At 43.3% G+C, this 12,703-nt stretch overlaps 1 protein-coding gene across 1 annotated transcript in view; it reads right to left on the reverse strand.

Annotated features, from left to right (window-relative positions):
• Window positions 1–12,393, reverse strand: part of LOC115460639 (neuronal acetylcholine receptor subunit alpha-7) — a 118,577-nt gene extending 106,184 nt beyond the window's left edge. Inside the window, exons 1-2 of the mRNA XM_030190405.1 lie at window positions 12,013–12,393; window positions 11,613–11,752 (exon numbers count right to left, since the gene is read on the reverse strand). Coding sequence (XP_030046265.1) covers window positions 11,613–11,752; window positions 12,013–12,067 — 195 coding nt within the window. The 5' untranslated portion in view covers window positions 12,068–12,393. The remainder of the gene's footprint in view (window positions 1–11,612; window positions 11,753–12,012) is intronic.
• Between the last annotated feature and the right edge of the window lie 310 nt (window positions 12,394–12,703).

The following is a 12,703-nucleotide window of genomic DNA, read 5'->3' on the forward strand; positions in this document are numbered from 1 at the left end:
AACACAGTTGCTTCAGGGCCTGAATATAAGGCTCTTATAGCCCCCATGATCCACCCGCCAAATCCCATATATGTTAACACCGTAAATACATAGTCCCACTCGATCTTATCAAAAGCTTTTTCAGCATCCAGGGAATACAGGCAAGTGGGAAGTTGTTGTTGTTGGCTGGCCGCCATTGCTAATAGTAACCTATGAACATTACTAGCTGCTTGTCTAGTTTTAACAAAACCAACCTGCTCTTTCCCAATCACTCTGGGTAGAATCTGTGACATGCGGTTCGCTATGACTTTTGCCAGGATCTTAAGATCAACGTTTATTAATGAAATGGGCCTATAAGAGTTCGCCTGATCCTGTGGGCGGCCCGGCTTATGTATTAATGTTATGAATGCCATATTAAAGTGTTGCGGAAATTTGTTCTCCCGGATAATCTGCTCATAGAACTCATACAGTCAGAGGTAAACAGATGTTGGTAACATTTTATAAAACTCCCCTGAGTACCCGTCTGGGCCGGGCGCCGATCCCACAGGTAAGGTTTTGACTGTCTCTTGTATTTCTTTAAGGGTTAGTGGGTGGTCTAGATCAGCCTGTTCTTGCTCGGTCAAATGCGGTAGGTGGACTTGGTCTAAAAACTTTTTGGTCTCTTCTGGGCTCTGCGACCGAGACGGCTCATATAGAGAACTAAAGAAGTTCTGGAAAATCTCAGCCATCTTCTCACTCTTGTTATGAAGTCTCCCACTAGGATCTCTAAGAGAAACAATGGGTCTCTGTGGCCCCCCTGCCTTGACCAGCCTCGTTAAAAATGCCCCTGATTTATTTCCATAGCACTGAAACCTATATTTTTGGTGCGCCAAAAATCGACAAGCATGTTGATGTAATAAGGAGTTAAGGGCCACCTGAACTGTATGGAGCTGTTCTTTTGTGGATGTGGTGGGGCAATTAAGATACTGCAACTTTGCTTTTTTAAGGTCTTTTTCTAATTTCAATATTGCCGCTGCAATTTTTTTGTTATTAGCAGAGACATAGGCTATAATCTCGCCACGTAGCACAGCCTTAGCAGTCGCCCAGAATAAACCTGGTTGATCTCTATGTTGGTCATTATGTTTAGCATAGTCTTCCCATTTCTGGGTTAAATACTCCTTAAATTCTTTATTTTGGGATAGATAAGCAGGGAATCGCCACCTCCTCGCCTGCTGGTAAAAAGGAAGTGTCTCCAGATCCACCCACACAGGAGAGTGGTCCGAGACCTCCTCCAGACCAATCTCTGCGTTGATGACCCATGGGAAGGTAATGCCAGTAACTAAAATATAATCCAATCTTGAGAATGTCCCATGGGCACGTGACATATGGGTGTAATCACGCTCCATCGGGTGAAGGCTGTGCCATGCGTCAATTAAATTCAGGGTTTGCATAAAGTGGGGAAGTGCATGTGCTTTTGGGCCTCCTCTGTGTGCTGAGCGAGGATTAGAGCAATCGTGTTGCGGGTGTGACACTATATTGAAATCTCCCATCACCATGAGTTGCTTCGATTGATAGGGCATACAAAGATTCATTAGTTTAGTAAAGAATTTGGGATCATATACATTTGGCCCGTATACACCCAGAATCAATAACTCCCTATCATGTACCCACAGCCGGATCAGGATGTAGCGCCCTTTCTGGTCCTTTTCAACTACTTCTGATTTTGCTGCTAGTCCTTTCCGCACTAATATGACCACCCCAGCCTTACGGTCACCCGATGATGATGAATGGACCTCTCCCATCCACTGACGTTTTAACTTTGCATGTTCCTCCTCCGATAGCTTGGTTTCCTGCAAGCACCCTATGTCTGTCTTATGCCTGCATAAAGCTGCTAGGATTTTCGCTCTTTTAACTGGAGTTGAAATACCCCCCACATTCCACGTAGTGAACCGGATTGACTTAACTGTTGAGTTTAAGCAGACTATCATGTGCAGATAATGAAAGGTAAATACCAGTCCCCAGGCGCCCAGCCTCGCCCGGGGAACCTATTTGTCTGTGTCCCTGTTCCGTGCTTGGAAAAGGCAATTCCATGTGTGTCTCCTGCAAAACCTTGGTCAATCGTATAAAGAGTACAAAAGTCATGTGTCTCAACCCATCTCCCCACCCACAATACCCTCCCTCCCCATTAACTTGTCCCATTCCCTTATTCAAATTATAACTTCCCTTCACTTAACTGTAACTTCTATGGAGATCAATGGTGATGGCCCCCCCTCCCCCACCGTCCAGCACTCAAAAAACAGATAATGTCACAACTATATCTTAACAGCTTGTTCCCACAGACATACTCACTACTCCAACATTTGGTACAACTTGCCCCCTAACTTCTCTTCATTTGTAATAGTCTTTAATCCTCACGGTGGGGAGGCCTTGGTTAAGTCCTCTGGCACTTCCTGCGGGTCTCTATAGGTCTGCCATTTCTCTTGATAGTAGACTTTTAAGATCGCGGGGTATATCAAGGCAAATCTTCGTTTGGAGTGTGCCAAAGCTTTGCACACAGGCCCAAAGGCCCGGCGCCGTTCTTGCAACGATGCGGAAAAGTCCTGAAATATTTTAATTGGGGCACCTTCAAATACCAAGGAGTCCCTCTTCTGCCGCATTCCTCTCAGTATTTCCACTTTATGGATGTAATTATGTATTTTGATCATGATTACTCGCGGTCGTTGACCTGGATCTGTCTTGCGTCCCACCCGATGGGCTCTCTCAAGGCACAGTGGCTCAACGCTATCAGAGAGTGCAAATTCCGATTTGAGCCATTTTTCTAATACTTCAGAGAGGTGCTGTTCCGGAGTGGATTCCGGGAAACCGACAATCCGAAGGTTGTCCCGTCTCAATCTATTTTCTAATTCATCCATTATTTGGGAATGTTTCTGCACAAGATCATTAAGCTCCTTCATCCGCGACGTCAGCCCTGCCTCCTCATCCTCTACCGCCGACACCCTTTGTTCCAGCTCACCGGTTCGTTTTGTAGTGTCAGCTAGCAGCGATTCGAGGGAGGTAAGTTGGCTGGAGAGCTGCTGTAATTGGGGCTGCATCGCGGACTTTACTGCTGTTGTGATCTGCAGTAGCTGTGCTTCAGTGAAGTCAAACAAGTGTTTCTCCGGTGCAGGGCTCGCGGCCATTTTGGTTTCGACGAGTCGGGCCTTCTCGTCCTTCTTCCTGCTTTTTGGTGGCATATTCGGCTCGCTGCGGGTAACGAACTGGTCCATATACTCCCGCGAACACTCTTCCCCCCTGGAGTGTTAGTTTTGTCGCAAGGCAATCTGCGCTGGGCGCGGGTGGGAGGGCGAGGCCTCAGAGGAGAGCTTATCGCACGTCCGTCCCCTCAACTCATCACGTGATCTCCCTGCACTCCCATTTTTGAACTAGCATTTGTGCATTATCTACCACTCCAAACAGTGATGCACTCTTTGGACATTTCATTGGGTAAGAGAGCATGTGCTCAGAACTCTCAGCTGAAGCAATATTATATTATCTTGGCAGTCTTAATGCTCCATAATGTAGCTTCCTCTGATATTCAGCCTTATAAATGCTAGCCTTTTGCCAGAGAAAAGGAAAAAGAGCAAACCATTGTGAGCCAAATTGTATTTTCAATTCTTCATTATCAGACACACTCTGGCTGTCAGCAAATCCACATACAATATTAACCAGAGCCTTAAACATAGCCACCATATAAACAATGTGATTCACTTCTGATTAGAATTAGTAGCTTTTAAGTTTGGAAACCTAATCTGAAGTTACTTCTTGAAAACAGCTTGATATTTCCTAAAGAACTAAGCAGAAGACAAAATAATACTAGATAATAAAGATCACCCTACTGGGAACATTGTTCATAATTTCTGTTTATTAAGTCTGTCTGGTTTTTGTCAAATTAAAAGGCAAAGAGCCGTCTGCCTAAATTGGAAAATGTAGGTTTGACCTGCAGGTTTGTGCAATGCTGTTTCCAGCTGTAATTTAGCAAATTTAACATTATGCTACATGCCTCAAAGAGAGCAAGCCCAGGCTTCATTAATCCAAATCCACATTGTAAATTTCCTTTCACTTCTATGTAAGAAATCTTTATGTTAGCATAGTAACTCAGTACATGACAGCCATTAAAACCAATCGGCCCATGCTTCCACTCTGGTTCTCTACCACTGAGTAGATGAGCACATAAATCGCTCCCCGTTAAACTAACACCATCCCCCCCCCCCCATGTTCTCTAATCCAACCTCTCAGCCATGTAACGTGGAGGGGAATAATCGAACGGTACCGGCCATCTAGATGGCCGGCGCCACAAAAGGCGGTCCCGAACCACATTATCAAAAAAGATGGCCGTTTCGATAATACGGTTGGGGCCGGCCAAATCTCAGAGATGGCCGGGTTTGAGATGACCGGCATTGGTTTTCACTGATAATGGAAACCGAGGCCGGCCATCTCAAACCCGACCAAATCTAAGGCATTTGGTCATGGGAGGAGCCAGCATTTGTAGTGCACTGGTCCCCCTGACATGCCAGGACACCAACCGGGCACCCTAGGGGGCACTTCTAAAAATTAAAAAAAAAAATTAAAATAGCTCCCAGGTGCATAGCTCCCTTAACTTGGGTGCTGAGCCCCCCAAATCCCCCCCCCCCAAAATCCACTCCCTACAACATTACCATAGCCCTTATGGGCGAAGGGGGGCACCTATATGTGAGTACAGTGGGTTTGGGGGGGGGGTTTGGAGGGCTCCCATTTACCACCACAAGTGTAACAGGTAGGGGGGATGGGCCTGGGTCCACCTGCCTGAAGTGCACTGCACCCACTAAAAGCTGCTCCAGGGACTTGCATACTGCTGTCAAGGAGCTGGGTATGACATTTCAGGCTGGCACAGAGGCTGGCAAAAAACGTTTTTTGTGTGTTTTTTTTTTGGGTGGGAGGGGGTTGGTGACCACTGAGGGAGTAAGGGGAGGTGATCCCCGATTCCCTCCGGTGGTCATCTGGTCAATTGGGGCACTTTTTTGACACTTGGTCCTGAAAATAAATGGACCAAGTGAAGCCGGCAAAATGCTCGTCAGAGCCGGCCATCTTTTTTCCATTATCAGCTGAAGCCGGCCATTTCATAACCATGCCCTGTCCCGCCCCCGTTCCGCCATTGCTACCCTGCCGAAACACCCCCTTGAAGTTTGGCCGGCTCTGCGATAGAAAGCAGTTGGAGCTGGACAAAATTGGCTTTCCATTATACTGATTTGGCCGGCTTCAGGAGATGGCCGGCCATCTCCCGATTTGTGTCAGAAGATGGAGTGAAGGAGTGGCCTAGTGGTTAGGGTGGTGGACTTTGGTCCTGGGGAACTGAGGAACTGGGTTCAATTCCCACTTCAGGCACAGGTAGCTCCTTGTGACTCTGGGCAAGTCACTTAACCCTCCATTGCCCCAGGTACAAATAAGTGCCTGTATACAATATGTAAGCTGCATTGAGCCTGCCATGAGTGGGAAAGCACAGGGTACAAATGTAACAAAAAAAAAAAAAAAAAGATGGCCGGCGATCTCTTTCAAAAATAAGCTGGATAGTAACATAGTAAATGACGGCAGATAAAGACCTGTATGGTCCATCCAGTCTGCCCAACATGATAAACTCATTTTACATGGTATGTGATACTTTACATGTATACCCGAGTTTGATTTGTCCTTGCCTTTCTCAGGGCACAGACCGCAGATGTCTGTCCAGCACTGTTCTTGTACTAAGCTCTGAAGCTAACGTCAAAGCCCCTTAATATTTACACTCCAGCCCATCCCTATCTATTCAGTCACAATCAGGGCATAGACCATAGCAGTCTGGTCAGCTCCCGTTTTGTTTCACAATTTCTGGCGTCGCCACCCAATCTCCGCTAAGATTCCACGGAACCACTCCTTCTAAACACGATTCCTTTGTGTTTATCCCAAGCATGTTTGATTCCATTACCATTTTCATCTCCACTACCTCCCGTGGGAGGGCATTCCACATGTCCACCACCCTTTCCGTGAAAAAATACTTCCTGATATTAGTCCTGAGTCTGCCCCCCTTAAACCTCAATTCATGTCCTCTAGTTCTACTGCCTTCCCGTCTCTGAAAAAGGTTCATTTGCGGATTAATACCTTTCAAATATTTGAACATCTTTATCATGTCACCTCTGTTTCTCCTTTCCTCCAAGGTATTAATGTTCAGGTCAGCAAATCTCTCCTCGTACGGTTTGCAACACAAATCCCATACCATTTTTGTAACTTTTCTTTGCACCAACCATTGTGCCAACCATTGCCAGCTATTCTGTCCCAAGCACATGCAAACTCCAAGTCAAGGCAGCAGGACTGTGTGTGATGAGCTATATGCTGCCATAGACCTCACTGTCACTCATTAAGATATGCGGTCAACATGATTTATTAGTTACCTCTATTGCAAAAACTTGAGGTGATATAGAGGCAAAATAAAACAAAATTTACAATTCCGTCAAATAATATAAAATTAATACAAACAAACCGTCTTCCACTATGTCATGAAACCCAATCATAGTTATGAACACCAGGCTTTAATGCCCTTGGGTAAATACAGGTAATTTCTTTCATGTTGCAACCTCTCAGGAAGCTTAATCCATAAAACTGATGTGGCCATGGGAAAAGCTCTAGTCCTTGCAACTTGTGAGCAAATCACCATAGAAGTTGGCACTGTTAGCAAATCACTAGTAGAGGAATAAAGAGAACAGCCCAGGCTAATGAGTAGATGCTGATCAGAGCACTTTGTATCAAATTACAATTTTTTTTTTATGTGCAGTATAATGAAATCCTCAGCACATTTCAGGTTTTTAATGTATACATATATTTACCAAGAATCAATTTTTTCTCAGTCACATGGCTTTTTCATGATTATAGGAGAGAGAAGTTGAAATTGAGCCAAGAGAAAATATCTTGAGATTCATCACTCACTCTCCCCTTGAATGCTAACACTGGTATGTCAACTACCATCAAATATATGTGTATTCTTTGAGCTATTCCACCTCATATGAATCAAGCAATCATTATTAAAATGAAAACAACAATGTTGCTTACCTATAACAGGTATATTACATAGCAAGACTGATAAGGCAGTCAAATGGGTGACATCATGTGAAAGCACTGAGATGGAAATGCTCTCCCATAGATTGGAACTCAATATAAAGGTCTGAGCATTCATGGTCCTTCCCATGCACAGTGGTCTCCTTATCTACTCAGTTAGTTCTAAATGCATAGAAGAAATGTCTATGGAAAACATCTGATATAGATAAGCAATACTGCCTTTCTGTCAACAAGCAGGATTGAGTCAGGCACACAAGCGGAAGGTTTCCAAGCTAAGGGCTGCTCAGCCTTTTATTGTCTTAGGGGCCATTTTACTAAGCCACATAAGCGTCTATGCGCGCCCAACGTGCGCCAAAGTGGAGTTACCGCACGGCTACCACATGGCTCTTGCGGTAATTTCATTTTTGCTGATACGCGTGGCCAAAAAATAATTTTTATTTTCTGTCATGCGTATCGGATGCGCGCCAAGTAGCATTTGGTGTACATAGGTCATAACCACCTGGTTACTGCGTGAGACTTTACCGCTAGGTCAATGGCTGGCAGTAAGGTCTCAGACCCAAAATGGACACGCGGCTATTTTCAGTTTGCCACACGTCCATTTTCGGCAAAATTTTTTAAAAAGGCTTTTTTTTTACAGGTGCACTGAAAAATTATTCTGCATGCACCCAAAACCTGCACCTACACTACCGCAGGCCACTTTTAAGCGCACCTTAGTAAAAGGACCCCCTAGTGATTTGAGCAGCCTGCATAGTTGATTGTGAGAGTTGTTCACTTGTAAGGGCAGAATGGCCAGCATTGTTTTGACCAAAGGCAGTGTCCTATGCTGAAGCTTGGTCCACACAATATTGTACAGTGAAACCTTGGAGAGAGGACCACGCAGTTGCTTTGTAGATAGTTTTCAGTGAGGCAAACTTTAATAGAGCCATTGTTACTACAGTAGCCCTGATCAGATGAAACTTTTCTTTGGAGGCACTTGTAGATAGTGGAATTGTATAGACGAAACAAGTCAATTTGCTAGACTTCTTTTTGTAGCTAGCATACTAGTTCTATTAAGATGAAATGAGGTGAAAAGCTGAGTTCATTTTCTATACAATTCAGTTCATTTTAAGCTGCAGGTGAGGGCCTGTTTACGGTCCGGAGTTTGGAGAGCTTTCTTGTGAGGATTTGAATGGGTTTTCCAACAGAAGGTAAGAAGTATTATTTCCTCAATCGTATGAAAAGCTCTCACTACTTCAGACAACAATTTGGAATGTGTCAACCTTATGGTGATGGCATTTTGTGGTTTGTATGTTACCTATACCTGAAGCTCACTTTTCTAGCTGATGTGATTTCTATTAGGAAAAGTACTTTCCAAGTCAGGAATTTCAAAGACATAGGGGGTCTTAAACAAAGGTTTGGTAGCATTTTTAGTGCACGCTAATGATTAGCATGTGCTAGAGACACTCTTAGGAATATATGAGTATCTCTGGCGTATAGCTAACGCTTTATTTTTACTGCATGCTAAAAACAGTAGCACCTTTGTAAAAGGACCCCGCAATGTCCAGAGGTTCCAGTGGAAACTTCATAAGTGAAGTGAGCTCCAATTGAGATCCCACAGTGCAGGGGCCTTCTAATCTAATTAAATCTAATCTCAACATTTGTAATCCACTTACTCCCACAATAGGTCCAAAGCAGTTTACTTAAGAATAGCCAGAAAATCACTAGGAAATAACAAGTATTAAGAGAAACAGAGACATATAATAAAAACAATCAGGTTTAACAATCTTCGTAAAATAAACATTCATATGAACATAAGCCTTGCCACACTGGGACAGACCAAAGGTCCATCAAGCCTAGTATCCTGTTTTCAACAGTGGCCAGTCCAGGTCACAGTATCTGGTAATATAGCAAAAAAGTAAAACAGATCTTATCCTAGGAAAAAAAGTAGTGAATTTTCCCAAGTCCATCTTAATAATGGCTTATGGATGTTTATTTTAGGAAATTAGCCAAACCTTTTCTAAACCCTGCTAAGCTAACTGCTTTTTTCACATTCTCTGGAAACAAATTCCAGAATTTAGTTACATGTTGAGTAAAGAAATATTTTCTCCAATTAATTCTAAATTTACTACTTAGTAGCTTCATTGTGTACCCCCTAGTCCTTGTATTTTTGTGACGAGTAAACAAGCGATTCACGTCTACCATTTCCACTCCACTCAGTATTTTATAGACATCTATCATATCTTCCCTCATAGGCCCTTCTCTGTACCTTTTCTGATTCTGCTATATCTTTTTTGAGATGCGGTGACCAAAATTGCACACAATGCACCATGGAGCGATACAAAAGCATGTATACGCTGGAAGAGAGGAGGGAGAGAGGACACATGATAGAAACGTTTAAATATCTCAAGGGCATATATGTACAGGAAGAGAGCCTTTTTCAAATGAAGGAGAGCTCTGGAATGAGGGGGCATATGACAAAGTTAAGAGAGAATAGGCTTAGGAGTAACCTAATGAAGTATTACTTCACAGAAAGGGTGGTGGAGGTGTGGAATGGCCTCCCGGTGGAGTCGAGGACTGTTCCAGAATTTAAAAAGGCATGGGATAAGCATGTGGGATCGCTTAGGAGCAGGAAGAATTAGGGGTTACAGAGGATGGGCAGACTGAACAGGTCATATGGCCTTTATCTGCCATCATGTTTCTATGTTTCTATAATATTCTCAATTTTGTTCTCCATTCCTTTCCTAATAATTCCTAACGTTCTATTTGCTTTCTTAGCCGCTGCTGCACACTGAACAGAGGATGTCAATGTATCATCAACAATGCCACCTAGATGCTTTTCCTGGGCGGTGACTCCTAATGTGGAACTTTGCATCACATAATTTTAGTTTGGGTTCCTCTTTCTACATGCATCACTTTGCACTTGTTCACATTAAATGTCATCTGTCATTTGAATGCCCAGTCTATTTTTATCAAATTTTCATATGACTTATCTGAAACTTCAAAATTCACATTTTAACTTAGCTTTGGTGAAAATGCAGTTCTCAGCATAGCAAAAGCTCAAAACTTTATATTCAGCATGGCATACGCTCTACAGAGCCCTTCTGTTTCACTGGATATCACTTCATTTGGCTTTAGCTTAGCGTCTTCAATACTTCTCTTCCAAAGGTTTGGAAGGGAAATATTGAAGACACTAAGCTAAAGCCAGCAGCTGCTGATGGTGGATCCATGTGCAAGTACAAATTAGTGCCAATTAATGTCAATAACTGATTAACAGTGCATTAATTAATTTGTTTGTGCACAGATTTTGGGTCTGTGCCTAAAATATAGAATTTGGAAGTACATAAGAACATAAGCATTGCCATACTGAGACAGGCTGAAGGTCCATCAAGCCCTGTATCCTGTTTTCAACAGTGGGCAATCCAGTTCACAAGCTGGCAAAATCCCAAAAGACTAAGGGGGTCTTTTACTAAGGCACGTTCACGTTTTTAGCGTACTAAAAATAGGCGCACGATAAACGTTAGAGACGCCCATAGGAATACACTGGCGTCTCTGTTTACAGCATGCCTATTTTAGCGCACACTAAAAACATGAGCGTGCCTTAGTAAAAGACCCCCTAAAATACTTATGTGAGCCCTAGAGCCATTGTAAATGTGGAAGCTTACATTTTGGTGCATTGATGCAGGTTTACCTACGTAAGTGTTCTTATAGAATAAACCCACTACTTGCGAAAATATGTCACCTAAATACTGGTGCCCTGTTACAGAATTGCCTCCTTTGTGACTGTGGACAGGTTCCAACACACCATAAATCAAATCAGAATGCCTAGAGTGCAGGTTCAAAGGGGACCTGACAGAGCTTTAAAAAAAAAAAAAAAAACAGGCACATAACTGCATGATTTGGGACTTTCTCTTCAGCTCTCTCAGCTTTCCTATGTGGTTTAAATGTCTTATTGTTTTGCTCCTGTGCCACAGGACAGGAGAATTTGAAAACGAATGGTGAAAACAATAAGGCCCATATTAAATAGTGAGGGTACTTTTTTTTTTTTTACAGATATCACATTATTTATAGCTTTTGGAAATATGTTAAGCTTAATGAATTAATATTTCTGGTGGAGTTTAGTATGTTTAACCAGCTTCCGTGAAGAAGAAGCAACTGGGGGAATGGGGGAGCACCAGAGTATGATTTATTTATATCTAGAAATAAATATAACCTCTTGAGATGTACCTCCCAAAGTCTGAACAATCAAACGTTATTTATAGAAACCCTATAAACTAAAATATTTCCATATATTTTTTATTTGGGGGGGCTTGCTTTAGTTTTCTTTCTTTTTTTTTTCATTGTGTCAAAATAAAATCAATACATAAAATGGACTTTCAGAAATTTCAATGAACTTTCAATTTCAATCTAATCATCTATGGTCATTCAAAGTTTGCTGCTTAATGATAATTGGTCCTTGACCTCTTTAACCTGTTGTTAATAACCATCCTTGTCATTACTCACTTATGAGAGTGTGACTTGGTTAATAGAGGTTTCCCCTCCCCGCCCAAAGCACTGACTACCAGGTTTATAATTACCACATCCATGATCTGCATGAGGCTGAGTCCAAATGAAACGGTGAGAGGGAGGGAGTCATTGGCCACGGGTCTCTCTAAAGGATTGTAATTCTTCAGCAATTCCTTGTACAGCTTCCTCTGGTATTCTCCTTGCAGCGACACTTAAATGTGAAGAAAGACAAAGGTGAAGCAATTTACAGGAGTCGCTCGCCATAGAGCAAATGACTCATTTTAAATACGGAGTTACTAGCAGACAGCTTGCTTATGCGCCTGGCTGTCAATTTCCAAACTGAGAGCGCAAGGAAACTATACGTTTTCGTATTAAAAAAAAAAAAAAAAGGTTGGCATCATCTTTAAGACACGTCTCAGTTTAACAGCGAGAGAAATGAACGCACAGAGAGAAAAAGATTTGAAAACTTACCACTTATCAGAGATGCTGCTACAATCATCCAGAAATTAAGCTCCTTAAAGCCCATGGTTGCGGAGAACCCCAAAAGAAGCACTTAAATATTTGTCCCGAAATACAAACTTTAGATGCCTGCACCTCGGTCTGTCTACCAGAAACCCTGCACACACACGCCAGGTCCAGCCCTATGGCTCAGCTAATGCATTAGCGCGAGGACACTGGTGCAGCCCAGTGCCTGGGAGCGGGCAAAGGACAGTTCAGGGTTTCTGCTGAATGTGTGGCAGGGACGGGGGACAGGAGCAGCCAGTGTGGAGCCCTTCCTCGCCCAGACCCCGGGCTCCTCCTCCTCCTGATTCTCTCCTTGGACCGATGGCTCTTCCCACCCCCACCAGTCTTCTTACGGTATCAAGCTCTCCGGAGACAAAGAACTGGAGAGAGTAGGCAAGTTGGCTACAGACCCATCTGGTTGCAAAAAAAAAAAAATCAACACCCAACCCCTTTTCTAGCGAGTGAGGCTTTATAGGATGCTGAGGCTCTGTATGCTAATGTCAGAAATGCAGACCTTTGCCAGCCCCGTCCAGTCTGCCGTTGCTTTCCCCATAAAGCCAGGGGCGATGGAGGACTTAGCTGCTTCGGTGGAGGAAAGGCGCTGGATCTCGCTGCTGTTTGGAAAGTGAATTCTTAAAGCCATTCATCTTTTTACTGG

Source organism: Microcaecilia unicolor, chromosome 1 (genome assembly GCF_901765095.1).
Source record: "Microcaecilia unicolor chromosome 1, aMicUni1.1, whole genome shotgun sequence".
NCBI lineage: Eukaryota > Metazoa > Chordata > Amphibia > Gymnophiona > Siphonopidae > Microcaecilia > Microcaecilia unicolor.